Source organism: Hakea prostrata, chromosome 5, assembly GCF_041222555.1.
Source record: "Hakea prostrata isolate BN-2017 chromosome 5, UWA_Hpros_2, whole genome shotgun sequence".
NCBI lineage: Eukaryota > Viridiplantae > Streptophyta > Magnoliopsida > Proteales > Proteaceae > Hakea > Hakea prostrata.
In genome coordinates, this window is record NC_142604.1 from 44,664,789 (window position 1) to 44,679,964 (window position 15,176).

The window sequence follows — 15,176 nt, forward strand, 5'->3', positions numbered from 1 at the left end:
TAGTGTTTCATTTTTCAGGGTTTGCGCAGGGGTGGTTAAAAATTTCCACAAGTTAATCTTATTTGTGCTATGCTGTTGCTTGATTTTCAGCCTAAGTTTCTCTTCAACCCAAATTTTGTGTGGCTTAAAATCCATATAAAATTGCAAACATTCTATATGAATTAGCAGTGGGAGAAGAACACAATGGTAGATGAGTGGAGGGTTTTCGAGAGTGCCCTGATATAACTGCAAGAATGAAAAAACAAAGTTGTAAATGATGTCAATGTGATGTGAGTACCTTCATATTTGGTAGGGGAAATTGATAGGTTTTATGTCCTTTATGATTAAAATAATCTTTCTATATCATTTTATGTACAACTAAGTTTATATTGCATAAGTGAAAATGACTTCACTGGAGTCAGTCTTGGTCAGTCTTTTCAACCAGTGTCCACTCCAGGTTGACATTGCAATCCTGGCCATAGTTTCGGGGCCAGTTCTTTATTAGGTCAACATTTGGTTCGGATTTATCATTGGAATTTATATATTTGAGCTTTCCTTGGCTTTTACCTTGGAGAGGAGTTAATCTATTCTTCTTTCTTCCCCCCCCCCCCCCCCCCATATGCGACAAGAGGGGGTCCTTGTTTGTGCATAATAAACTTTCTTTACATTTAACCGATCAGTAGTAGAATTTAAACTGTATCCCTTGTTGATGTTTGATGCATCTGATTTTAGCAATTCTTCTCATCCATCTCAAGTTTGAAATGAATTGTTTGTCTATCTTAATTGTGCAGCTTTATTTTGGTGGACTTTATAAAAATATATTTTCATTTTGGTCTTTTGCAGCTGCTTTTACTGCCTCACCCTCCGTTTAAGCCAATTTACTATACGCTGGTTATTATTGACCTTTGCAAGGTAATATGAATGCTATCCCCAGTGTATCAATGTCCTTCCACAATCTTGCACCCTTAGTTGTTTATTATGGAAAACTAGTGCAAATGCAGTGGATTATGGTTGCATTTATGCAGCTAGTTTTCCTTTTGTTGGATGATTCCCTCACTAGTGATGAAAGCTTTCTTATGCTGTGATGATTATGAGTTTTTCGAAATAATTCTTAATCTTAGAGAGGTGTAAGTTGATTTCATTGATTTGATCGAGGCATTCTGCAAATTTCTGTTGTCTACTGACAGTGGTTTATATTTAGGCTCTTCCTGGGGCTTTTCCATCTGTTGTGGCTGGAGCAGTTCGCTCCCTTTTTGAGAGAATTGCTGATTTGGATATGGAATGTCGAACGCGGTTGATCCTGTGGTTCTCGCACCACCTGTAAGTTATTGTGTCAGGAAGAAGACCACGTGATTTTGGCAGAACTAACATTTTTTATTGGATCCTTTTGGATTGAGTTTGTGTTTAGCTTGCATGCTTGCATTTGGGCACATGCTCAAGCCTAACTGTTGGTTCTTTCTCATCAGATCAAACTTTCAGTTCTTTTGGCCATGGGAAGAGTGGGCTTACGTACTGGAGCTTCCAAAGTGGGCACCTCAACGAGTATTTGTTCAGGAAGTATTGGAGAGGGAAGTCCGTCTCTCATATTGGGAGAAAATCAGGCAGGTATAACAGTGTGCCCAGTTTTTATTCATCTTTTCTGATAATTACTTCCAGTATTCTTCCTTACTAAGGGTTTCAATTGGAGAAGACTTGACCATGCTGTTGGACCTGTTTGTGTGTGTGTACGCTAACAATGGTATCCAGGCCTTTGGTCTAACTATTTCCTGGTACCATGCATGCCCCACAGTCACAGGACCAGTTTATTCAAGGATTTAAATGGAAAACGAATTAATCCAAGGCAAGATGCTCCAAGCAAGTAAGAGGAGTCAAAAACAGGTCACTTGTTGATTGAAACCAGTGCCCATGCCATAAGCCAAAGCTCAGATGAAAATACTGGGTTTTCTCATCAGAAGACCACTATAGAGCAGAAGAAAAATTTGTACTGAAGCTGCGCATGGTCCTTGTATTCATTCATTAAACTGAAAAATTTGATGCATGCCCCGCTACTCATGCTACTATTAAAACAGAAATTAATAACCAGTTTCTACTCTTATTAGACTTCTAAAAAATGTACTATTAAACCTAATAGCAACTAGAAAAGAATTGAAACAGATATAGAATCTGCTTTATACTTTGAACTGGCAGAACTCCTAGTTCTGGTTAAACCTGATGAAATTGAAGATGTTTAAGAAATTGTAGGTGGGGGAGGAGGAAAGAGAAGGAATAGAAAACGGTGGAACATCTAGAAGGAAGGGAAGAGAGGAAGGGAAAGGAGAAGAGGCGGTGGGAGAAAGAGGTCGGGTGTATACCTGATTTCTCTCAGCTTTCCACAAGAAGCTCCAGCTGCAAATTGTTCCCTCACTGACTGTTGGAACTTGGCAAAAATCCTAGTATTGGGCCCACTATGAGTGATAGGCCACAAAAATAAATGGTTGCAATTTATTATTTCTAGAATACTTTAGCCATAGAATTTTCTGCATGGAAAATCCAAGTCGTACTCTAGCCTTCCATTTGGGGCACCATCAAAGTGAATGATCCATGTTGTATCCCTTAAAGCATCTACCTGTGACCAGTTAAATCACCTCAAAATCTAGATATGCATGTTACTCAAATTCAAATTGAACCAATGTTTTGTAAAAGAAATACCAAGATGATCGCCTCTGGTGCTGAGTAAACTGTTTCTAAATAATATTCAAGATATTGTTTATATTGCCTCTATTACATCATATATGCAAGATCCCCCATTGTTTTGTGTTGCTTCCTGCCCTTCACAATATAAGACTAATTGCAGAATTGAAAATCTTGCCCCCCCCCCCCCCCCCCCCCCCCACACACACACACATTTCACCAAAGCTATTAAGCCAAAACCTTTTAAAAAATTCGAAATCAAAGCACAGAATAATTTGAGATGGTATAGGGAGGTAATTCCTAGGATAGCATGTCCATTATGAATTTCGTGGACAATACAAACATGTACCATGTTGCAAAGTCAGATGGAGCTAAACTTTTGTGGGCTGGTAGGCCCTGGGGTCCTCTGCTTATATGTCAAGTGTCAAGTTTTATCTCAAGTGGATTTGGCCAAGAACTCCAATGGAAAAGTTAGAACTTACTGGAAAAAAATTGACTTCTGGAAATAAAGGGGTAAAACGCAAATACATGGGCAGGTAAATGATTTTATCTCATTCTGGAATTCTTAACAATGTGGCCAGTCTTGAACTTGCTGTTGATATTCAGCTGTTAAAATTCCCAACATCACTATTTCCATTGTGCAACTAGATGTACAATCCATAAATATCAGTTAAAAATGCCACCAAGGAAAATCTTTTTCAAAAAAATATGAGTGGGTTTGTAAAGCAGAATCTGGTACTGAATGTTGTAACTGATTGAAGCTAGTGGTTTATTATTTATATAATGGGATTCAAGGTCTTCAACCATTAAACTCTTGCTTTTGTTCGGTAAAGGAACACTAGGTGGACTTGGGGCGACCTGTGAGTTTCCATCGGCCATTTTTCTTGTTATTTTTACTTGTTTTTAATTGAATGTTGAATGAAGTTTATTATTATCTTTTATTGATTTTGTTGACTTTATCGTTTTCTTTGTACAGAGTATTGAAAGTGCTCCTACATTGGAGGAGTTGCTTCCCCCTAAGGGTGGCCCAAACTTCAAGTATAGTGCAGAAGATGGTAGTGAAAGAGGAGAAGCACATGCACTTTCTCTTCAGCTCAGCAGCATGGTGAAAGGGAAGGTAACACACCAAGAGATTATTTCTTGGGTTGAAGAGAGTATTAACTCAATTCATGGCTTTACAGTTGCACTTGAGGTGGTTATTCAAACCTTTCTTGACATTGGATCGAAAAGTTTTACTCATTTGATCACCGTATTAGAGAGATATGGCCAAGTGATTGCGAAGCTGTGTCCTGATCTGGATAAGCAAGTGATGCTGATAGATGAAATCAGTTTGTATTGGAAGAACAATGCTCAGACAAAGGCTATTGCCATCGACCGAATGATGGGTTACCGGCTTATATCTAATTTAGCCATTGTAAAGTGGGTTTTCTCCCCATCTAATGTTGAGCAGTTTCATTCATCAGATCATCCATGGGAGGTATGTTGTAAGTTCCTGTAGTTAGATAGGATCTGTATATGCTTAGTTGTCCTTTTCCTTTTCTGTAACAAGAGATGGCTTTTCTCTTTAAGCATCATAAATGTAAAACTAAGACCTGGAGACAAGACTCTAAAATTCCTTGTTTGAAGCAAACTGGTTCCACTTCTGAGTTGAAGTGGGTTGGTCTAATAATGTCAAGGAAGAGAAATATGCTAGTTTTGCAAATTTTAAATTGCTTATGGGGAAACTAATAGTTGACATCATGCAGTAAATCTTAGTAATGATTTAGTGGTTATTTCTTTCTTGATAAATGTTAGATTTGTTGTCAAACTCGCTGGTCCTAATGACAAATTCGTTTAATGTATATGAGTAGAGGTTTGAGAAATAGGAAATCTTGATTTTTTTTTTTTTTTATTTTTATAATTATTTTGGTTTGAGTAATAGGAAATCTTGATTTTGTTTTTTAAATTATTTTTTGTCATAATACCTTCTTTCCTTTTCTTTTTTATTTTAAAGTATTATTATATGCTAACCTAAATGGATGGTTTCACTATTATATATCTCCAAAACAACAACAAGAAGCCTTATTCAAACTAAATGGGGTGGGTGACATGGATCATTTCTTTCCAATCAACTTTGTTTGGGCCCATAAGCTATGGATATCCTTTCTCACACTTCTCCTTAGGTTATCCTAGGTCTTTGTATGTCTTCTAATTCCTTGGATCTGGATTAAATCATTTCTCTTCAAAGGCCTCCGTTGAGTGTGGACGTGCCACCTCATTCGACTTTCTCATAGCTTATCATTTATCGGAACTACTTTTGGACCAACTCTGATGTGATCATTCATTATTTTATCCTTCCTAGTTTGTTTATTGATCCATTTTTCCATCCTCATTTTGGCTACATTGGGTTTATCTATATGATGCTGCTTAATAGCCCAACACTTTGCACCATATGGCATACACCATAGCTGGTCATATGATGGGCCTATAGAATTTTCCTTTTGCTTGAAAAGGAATATGTCAATCATACAAGACCCCAAACGCTCGTGTCCATCTCATCAACTATATTTTAGTTCTTTGGGAAACATCATTCTCTATGTCACCTAAAATTGTGATGTAAACTCGAATCTAGGGGTAATTTGGGAATTTCCGTAGATTTTAGGGTTGCCCAAGAATTCCAGCAGAAGGGTGGGTGATTCAGGGGCCTTAAGATCTTCTAGAGCTTCAGATAACCCTGCTGTAACTGGAAATCAGTTTTGAACTTCACTGTAATTTGAATTCCAGGTCTGAGTTGAACTAAAAGTCAAAATCAGGGTTAGGGAAGGTTCGGCCAGGGTGGGTTTGGATCTGCCTTTGCTGGTTCTGTAAATTTAGAATTGGGTTTCAAGGATTTAGAAGGTTTAAGGTCTGGTATATCTAATTTAGGGTTTTCAGATGTTTTGAAATTCTGCAGAATTCTTCCTAGTTAGAAGATGCAAGTACAGAAATTTTCTGGGGTAAGGAAAATGGGCTATTTGGGGAAAATGACTTTAGGGAAGCAGTCTAGGGGTTGGTGCGACTCTAGGGGAAGATGGTTTACAAGTGGGGGCTGCAGTTATTGCAGGGAACAAGCGGGAAAGGGGGAGGGCTACAGTTGCTAGGGGAAGGAGTAGGGTTTGCTGAAGTGGAAGGGAAGGGAGAGGGGGTAGGTGCGATGGTTGGGGTGGTTTCTAGGTCTAAGCAAGAGAGGGAGGGTACTGCAATATGTTGCTTTGGAGTGGAGGGGCTGTACTTGGGGAAAGCTTGGACTAGGTTGCTGCTGAAGTTTGAAGAAGATGAACTTCCAAATTGCAGAAAACACTAGCATGATCCAGCTGCATGCTTCCCCACCTTGGGACATCCACGGCCTCTCTCAAGTCTTTCTTCAACTCAGAATTTCATCAGCTCAAAACTTAAAATTACAGGACTAATGGGCTATTTATAGCCTTCAAAAAGACACTTTGACTTGGGTTGGGATTCCCTAATAGATAAAGATTCCAACTCTTGACCGAAACACTCAAAAAGACCTCAATCCTAGATTTATAGAATCTACTAAAAACACATGCTTAACTAAACTTTAACTTAAAAAGCACAATGCTAATTAAGACAACTTAGGACTCAAACAAACAACTCTAAAACAAAATAGAACTCTTACATAACTCACAAACTAGGACTCTTAACTAACCAAGAAAAGTAGAGAAGGACTGCATAAAATTGGCTGGACTTATTCCAGAAAAATAGGACTTGAACCATGGGTGGATACTGACCAAAATACCCCTGTTTTGGTTCAAACCCCTATGGTCTTGCCCAAGGAAGCAGTTTTGGTCGAAACATGGATTTGACCCAAGGAAAGTGCAAGATTTCTGGGTTTCGACAGAAGTTTTGGTTGAAACATTTGATTTTCCCCCTAAAGTTTCGAACTTCATATGGACTCAAAATGATTTGAATTCTTGCATACTACCTATTTCAAGCATTATAAACATAATGGAATTACTAATTTACCACAAAAATCATTGAAAAGGTAACATTCAAGTATATGGCATATATGAGAAGAACTGAGAATATTACCAAGTACAAGTCTGCTCTATTCCATGTCTCCTTCTTCCCTCTGCACGCTATACAAATGACAATACACGTCCCATGATGTTTGCTCCATAAAGTTGACAAAGTCAGCAAGTGCAACTCTGTATGTGGTCTCATTCCTATGCCTAAGATGTCTTGATGGCGAGAAGTTGGGAATCCTTGGATAAGGAACTGACTCAACTGCATATGATTGTGGCATAGAGTGGAAGATTTGCTTAACAAATGAAGAAACACCCTGGTCGTTGGTAGGGGCAGAGACACCAAGGTCCTTACGAAGAATCTCAAGATCCGAATCTGTAGGATGTGCTGATGAAACTTGACCCCTTGTTGGGGCCCGTGGGATAGAAATTTCCTCCCTCACACTCTGACTTCCCCTTATAGGAACTTGGGAGCTATGTGTGGCCTTCCATACCTACTGGTTCTCTAGAAGACCCATAACCCATAGCCCTCTGTTGCCTCCTCATGTCATCAATCCTAGCTTGCTCCCTACTCATCATCATTGCCCTCCTCATCTGTGTGGACTCTAGGTCAGGGTCACATCCATAGTCTCCTGGTTTATTTGGATCAAATCCATGCTCTCTTGGCTCTAGAAGGTCATCTAGGCATGATCAAATCCTAGGATGCTTTGTTTAAAGAAAACTACTACCAAAGAATAAATATAAAACGATAAATATTTAACGAGGGATAAAGTTATCTGCTGGTTCTAGCTGCCAAAACACGGGTTAGAAAACATCTAGGGACAAAAATAATAGAAAGAAAATATTTCTAAACAATGATGAAGTCATGAAACCCAAGAATGGATAGGAGGGTTAGAATGGAGAAATACAACAAGGTTGTTGTACAAGAAGTGAGAATAGAGAAGGAGAGAAAGAAAAGAAAGAAATAAAAAAGGGTACGGCAGAGAAAGAAGAAAGTTCTGATAGACATAATAGTAGGGAAAGAGGAAGAAAGAAAAGGAAAAAAAGAAAAAAAAAGAAAGAAAAGAAAAGAAACTTGAGAAGAATAGAAAGAAAGAAGAGAGAAGAAAGCAAATATGTTGGACAGGGAAGAAAAGAAGAAGAGAGAAACCTGATTCACGCAAGAGAGAAAGTAGGAGAAGGAGGAGAGGAACTTACTCGAGAGAGGAAAGAAACCACGCCAAGAGAGATTTGCACAAGAGAGAGAATGAAATCTTTTTTGTTTTCATTCATTCTTGCTGCCAAACGATTCCCATATAAGATTTAAATAATAGAACTAATCCCTCCCAACCCTATATGTTGAATTCTCAAAATAACCCCAACTAAAGTAGCAATATAATCAAACCCAAACTAATTCAAAATTGGGCCAAAATATACTCTAGGTCTAGCCCACTAAGACTAAAATAAATAAATAAATAAATAAATCAATAGTAAACTAATACCCAACCCACTAAGACTAAAGAAAATAACATGACAAACTACCTATGAGTAGTGCTCCTCATCAAACCATGGGACCCTGGCAATCCGATAACTTCCAAACTCGTCGTCCATCCGCATAGATGTTGTCATTGGATGATCTTTGCGCCTACGTCATTGATAAACTCGAAACTATCCATTGATGTCCTTTATCAATTATCAGCATACATGAACTGTTTGATAGAATGATTATACATACAACCAGTCAACAAAATACAATGACCTACTAGATCAAATGATGGTGTCTAACATGTATTAAGTTTAAGCCCATATATGCATATGTATTTTGAAATTTAGAAAATAGTTTTTAAGATAACAAAAATTAAAAAAATTGTTGCAACAATCAAAATATAAGTTTAACAACACATAATCATAGATCAGTAGTCCCAGACTAAACCTAAATTAATTTTAAAGCAACACAAGATCATTTAAGGCTTGAAGAAAACAAAACTGAAAAAAATGGAAGTCTGGAACTGTTGGGTATGGCTCATGTTTCACTTCTTTGGCTGACGAGTTTCCTTTGTAGTTTGGGCTTAGGCCTATGAATAGCTATTGTGGCTTAAAAGGTGTTTGAAGGCAAAAAAGGAGAAAAAAGGTGTTTGAAGGTAAAGTAGTTGTGGAAATTAGGTGAAAATGGGATAAAATTAACAAAAACCAAGGGAAAACAAGTTTTAGTGTCAAAACCTTTGAAATTTCGGTCGAAACTTGCGAAATGGTTGAAATTTCCGAAATTTCGGTCAACACTCTTAATTTTAGGGAAATTCTTGGAGTTTTGTTCATTTTTCAAAATTTGCAGATATTTCAATCTAAATTTCTGTAATTTTGACCGGAATTTTTTCCATGGCAGTGTCGCATCAACCATAACAATATAGAAAAAAACATACACTAAGGAACCTCATCATGAATGTCTTTGGTTGAATCGTCTATTATAAGTGCAAATAAATATGTGCTTAAAGCTGATCCTTAATGTAGCTCAACTCAAATTTAGAATTCACTACCTTGCTCCCCTTCACCATTCTTGCGCTTGACTGAATTATCATATATGTTTTTAATTGTGCCTATGTATTTGCTTGCAACATTTCTTTTCTCTAGTTTTTGCCAATTTAATGCTCTAGGGACTCTATCATAAGTTTTTTAGGTCAATGAAGATCATTTTTACACTCTATAGGTTTTCATAACTCTCCTAATAAGGTAAATAGGTTCCATTGCAGATCTCTTTGGCATAAAAAACCAAATTTGTTCTTTGTGTTTGGTGATTTCTTGTGTCAAATGATTACCATTACTGTTGGTTGTATAGTTCATAAAAAAAATATTTTGCTTGAAGTTGAATGATGGTCTTCCGGGTATATATATACATTTTTGGTTGAGAACATGCTCGATTTATTTGGGCACTAGCTTGGCAGAATTGCTTTCATACGAAGGATTAAAATAATAGAATCAGCATGTCCTCATTAACGGACAAGAAGCCTAGCAAAATGCTTTTGGCATCTGATGAAAGGAGAAATCAGAGGGCCTTGGATATCATTCTTAAAAAGTGTATCAAGTAGTCTTCAAGCCTTAAGGAGATGTTTCATCTGGCTGCTGCAAATGAAGAAGTTTTTTTATGTCAATTGAAGATAGAATAAAAATACATAGGGTGTTTTTTGTGTTCTTAACTGTTGGCCTTTTGGGCTCTTAATTGAGAAGCAATTTGATGATGCTGGTCAGATTATTTTTTTGTGAGTCCACAGGCTATTGATGATTGTGTAAATGAGGATGAATAGACCCTTCACTCTTCATCTGTGTTGATGGCTGGATAAAAGGAATTTCTTTCTTTTCTTTTCTTTTCTCTCTTTTTTTTTTTTTTTTTTTTGGGGGGGGGGGGTTGTGTGGGGGAGTGGGTCTCAGTATTTTTGGATTAAAGTTGATGGCTCCTTGTAGGATCTCTCTCTTTTTTCCCTCTTCCATAGATCATGCATGGGTACATGCTGTCTTTATTTCATTTTAGAAACTGGAGCCACCTAGCTAGATTTTTCCTACACAAGGGTTTGTTCTTCATCTACTAGTTAGTTTGGAGTCCTGTTGTTTCTTTTATTTTTCTTCTATAAATATAGTTATAACACTTCCCCTCTTAGATGGTGAGGGTGAGAAAATCGGAGTGGCTGATGATGTGTTTGCTTTTCCACTAGTAGCATCTGACTATTTTGTGAGTTCACTATCCAACCCAACCTCTCTTTTTGTTTGCCCTCTTTTCTGTTTCCTTTTCTCGTAATGTAACAACTTCTGTTATTTACAATTTACTTTTTGTTTTTTAATCTTTATTGACGCTCAACTTCGTTGTTTTCTTTCTTATTTGTGCCTATCAACTGTTGGTTCCCTGATTTCTCTTGTATAGCACTTTGTTTGTACCTTCTTGTATCCATTCTTTGTTTTTTGTTGATATTGTTTATTTCTCGTTAAATTGTGAATTTTATATGTTGATCCTGCTCCCTTGATATCATCAAATGTTACCCCTATATCCTATCTGATCTTGTTGTGTTCTTTTTTTTGGGGGTCAAGTATTCTTGTTTAATATGGAGTTTTAGATATCGGTTCTCGATATTTTAGTTATCTGATCACTGCATCTAAGCTCTGGCCAGTTCTGTTCAGCCATCTGATCAGAATCTTCTCTTTCTAGTATAATATACCAGATTGCCCATGTTTTTCCTGTTGTGTTTGTTACCTGCTTGCTGTTCAGTCACATATCTCCATCAGTCAGATAGCCTGTTTTTGTGAGGCGTTGCACATATTGTAGATTTTTAATATATGAAAGAAAGTCATGAACAGCTGACACTCTTGATTTTAATTTGATGAATGTAGACATGCATTACATGATGCATTACCCAATTTTCTATTTTCATGCAGCGCATCTGATACTTGTCTCTAAATTGTTTGGTTTTTGGTATAAAATTTACAGATAAAAAACTTGTTTATTTGGAATAATGTTAGTCATGTTCTCTTCCTCTTGGTTTTGTGGATAAATCTTAAGGTTTCACTTAATTTATTTTCATAGTTTGGCACTACTGGATATTTGCTGTCCAATTCTTGCTGTTTACTTGTTTAATGTAAACTTGTAACATCAATGTGTTGCCCTTATTCCCCTTAATTCCTGTCGTCTAATTCTTAGTGAAAACTTCCACTGCATGGATTTCTTTTTTTCTTGTGTGTGGGTTCTTTTTTTGTGTGTGTTTGGGGGGGGGGGGGATTTTAGCTAGTAGTTCAGTGTACTAGTTGGCAAATGTAATAGATCACTCTTATGCTTATAAATTTTTTTAGCCTTCTCTCCTGGAGTTTACCTATTGTAAAACTTTTCTATGTAGATTCTTAGGAATGCAGTCGAGAAGACATACAATCGTGTATCTGATTTAAGGAAAGAAATTTCATCCCTTGAGAAGGCTGTTCTATCAGCTGAGGAAGCCACAGCAAAGGTTAAAGCAGACCTAGAGGCTGCTGAGTCAAAACTTACCGTTGTTAATGGTGAACCTGTAATGGGTGAAAACCCTGCAAGAATGAAGCGCCTTAAATCATACACTGAGAAAGCGAAAGAGCATGAAGTCTCCACGCGTGATTCTTTAGAGGCAAAGGCTGCCCTTCTCACTCGAGCCCTTCAGGAAAACGAGGTAATATTGCCACTAGTTGTATCAAATTGTTGGTGTTTTTGTTATTGAACTCTCGGCTATGTTTGTGTTGCTGTGGTTCTTCATTTAAACTTTTGCTTAGTCAAGCCCGACAATTAAGACGTTGTTGTCGGGTATCAACTCAAAATGCCGATTTTTAGAGTAGTAGGGTATAATGTTGAAGCAAGATACACTAGATATGTATGAAATGATCAAGAAACATATGGCAATGCTTAGTGTATATGCAAAACATGGTTTTGAAGCATAATCTACTATATCATACTACTATATAAAAGCATGTGCACAAAGAACATGGCTACATTTCCATACCCTAAAAATCCCTCTTTATTAAATTAATCTACTTGGTTAAGTAATGTCCAGAACTGTAAAATTTGCATTCTTTGGATCTAATGATAATGACAAATTCATAATCAATTGATTACTTTCCCCCAAAACTAGATACTTAATTGGTTATTAAAATCATACTTGAAATTCTATCCAATGTCAACTGTTATTTTAAGTCATCCATAAATTTTCTTTCTATAGGTTAGGTATGATGATAATTATTGTCAGTTTCTTTTAAAAAATCTTAATTAATTGATTACTTTTACCCAAAAATAATTAATTGATTATTAAGGCCATACTTGAAATTTTATGAAACATTAGTTATTATTTTAATTGGTCACTAAGCGGATACCTTCATGTTTTTTTTGGCATTTCATTTGAAAAAAAAGAGAATTTGAAAATTAATTATATTACAATTGAGAATCATGAGAGTATCCTTTGACATTACCTTAAATGCCCTTGACTTTTCCTCTCTCAAATGTACAGCCACTAACTATATACTCATATCATTTTTTTATTATTTATTTGACATTATGAGGTCTTAACTATTTTGTTATAACTATATTTAGTTCGATTTCGAGGATGAAATATATGGAACTGCAACTGCATATGAAAAATGCAACATGAATTGATGATATCCTAAAGTTAACACAAAGATAGCTAAAAATATTAATATAGCTTAGTGCTAAATTAAATAAATTTATTTAAAAAATCAATGAGAATACTTAAATAATCTAACTTTAGAGTTATATTTGAATAGTACAAAACGTGTGTATTTGCATGTGTCTTTACTAGTATGAACAATTTTATGTATAAAGAAAAGAATAAAGTACAAGAGGCAAGTGCTATCAATTGATTATATATATGGGATGAGATTCTTGTATGTACTATTCCATTTTTTTTCTGGGTATCACATCAGTACCATACTATATCATTATCTGGAATATAGGATATTTATTGGTAGTTTGGGTGGACATTGAAGGATACCTATAACCTTGATCATGCCCATGGCTGCAGCAGGGTGGGTTTGGGCTTTTTAAAGTCCTGACCACCCTAACCCTAAATACCCTAGCCCAACCCTGACCTTGACCTTGACCTTGACCTTGAGTCCTTGACCCCATAGATACTTAACCCTTACCTTGGCCATGACCCTGACCTTGACCTTGATGACCTTGACCCAGTGCATAATTCCTTAATGTTGCCCTACTTTTACCAAAAATGACCTACAAAGTGATGTGAACCAGACCCAGGGCCATCCAAGACAGGTGCCCCAATGGCCGAAATATGGCATAAGGTTGCTGCCCAGCACTCCACGGTTCAACCCAGCCGCGTGGAGTCTTTTCAGCAGCTGGGGCATTTTGGGTACCCCTACTCTAACCCAAATTAATCGAGTCCAAGTAAGAATCTTGTTAGGAGTTCAAGTCTATCTTTATTCTGTTATTTGAGTCCTTTGTTAATTTATGAAAGAGTCCTTCAGGACTTAGGAGTCCTATTTAGAGAATGATTCCTTTAGTTGTAGTCCGAACTCTACTAGGAGACTAGTCCACCTATGCTTTGTGCTGTAATTTGAATCCTTCCATGTTGGGCAAGTGAGTGTCCTAGTGTGAGTAGGGGTCCCAAGTAAAGTAGAAGTCCTTGTTTGTTCTACTTTCCAATTTGAGTCCAACTATGAGTTCTTTAATGTAAAGCCCCACACTTATAAACAAATCAGCTAGTCAGCTTTTGATGATTAATAAAGCTGATGCAAGGAGATATTTTGGGAGGGAGGAAACCTGCAGCAGCCCTGATCATTTTAATTTTCTGCAATTTTCAACCTTCTCTCGTCCATTACAAGTAACATCCTGCATCCCTGCCCTTACCCTTCCCCTCCTCTCTTCTCCATTGTACCCTCCGTTCTTCCTCTCCTTTCTCTCTTGCGGCATTCCCCTCCTCACCCAAACCCCTAAACCGTAGATTCCCCATTCCAGCCCTAAAACCACTTGAAACCCCTAAAAATGGTAACCCTAGTTCCCATTCCACCTTTCTTTCTTTATTTTATTTTATTTTTTTGGGGGAATTTTCAATTTTTTCTAGAGAGTAGAGACCCAAAATTCAAGGTAAGATCTAAGCCAATCTAACTAGTAGATCTGTCCCAAACTTTAGTGACCTTATCCGCCCTGACCCTAGTGACCTTGCCTCCCTATTTCAGCCCTATTGGACCAACCAAATCCTAGTCTAATCTAAGGGTCGAAATCTCAGTTTCGAGGTTGGTTTGACTAGGATTGGGGGGGTTGAGGTTGCTAAAGTTTGGGACAGATCTCGGTTTCGAGCTAGTTTTGACCAGCTTCGAAACCAAGATGGGGTTGAAATTTCGACCATCTTGGTCAAAACCTATGAATTTTCCTAGGACATCTTGATCCTTGATTTTGGTGCTGTTTTCATGGTTTTTTTAATCTGTGCTTTTGAATTTTTTGCAAATAAATTAAAGCATAAAGAACAAAATGGCACATGCATTTTGCTATAAAAACGAATGAAAAGTTTATCATTTCGATTGCTAGTATACTTGAGAGGTTTGACAAATACGAACGTGATCTAATGCCTCTTGATCTCTAATAGTTACTGTGTGGCAGTAAGGAAAATGAATGACCGATCATGACATTGCCTGCTATAGAAATCACAGTATTGTTTAAGTAATCCTCCAGTGTTGTTTTATGACTTGATCAGTCTCATACGCTGCTCATCTTTGGTAGTTAGACTTGTTGATGATCGTGCTACTTCAGTGGTATGTATGTCAGTAATTAAAGTGCATGGAGATGTTCCAATTATTATTACTATAAATGACATGAGCTATTCTGACAAATAAGATTTTTAAATCATATATATGTAGGCTGAATTAGAGAGAGGTGATATGCTGAAATCAATTCAGTCATACATGTATGAGACTGGTGTATCTGAAGATGTGGCTCGTGAGCATATAGGAAATATGACTTGTACAATTCAACAAATTTTATCGCATACTTTAAACATTTCGTGCAAAATTACAAATACAATAGCC

General features: G+C 37.0%; 1 protein-coding gene across 3 annotated transcripts in view; it reads left to right on the plus strand.

The window, feature by feature from the left end:
- Nucleotides 1-15,176, plus strand: part of ABH1 (ARM repeat superfamily protein) — a 78,188-nt gene that overhangs the window by 49,989 nt on the left and 13,023 nt on the right. For all 3 annotated transcript variants that reach the window (XM_089157202.1, XM_089157200.1, XM_089157199.1), the window contains exons 13-17: nucleotides 823-891; nucleotides 1,181-1,299; nucleotides 1,446-1,584; nucleotides 3,626-4,126; nucleotides 11,501-11,800. In XM_089157202.1, coding sequence (XP_089013328.1) covers nucleotides 823-891; nucleotides 1,181-1,299; nucleotides 1,446-1,584; nucleotides 3,626-4,126; nucleotides 11,501-11,800 — 1,128 coding nt within the window. The remainder of the gene's footprint in view (nucleotides 1-822; nucleotides 892-1,180; nucleotides 1,300-1,445; nucleotides 1,585-3,625; nucleotides 4,127-11,500; nucleotides 11,801-15,176) is intronic.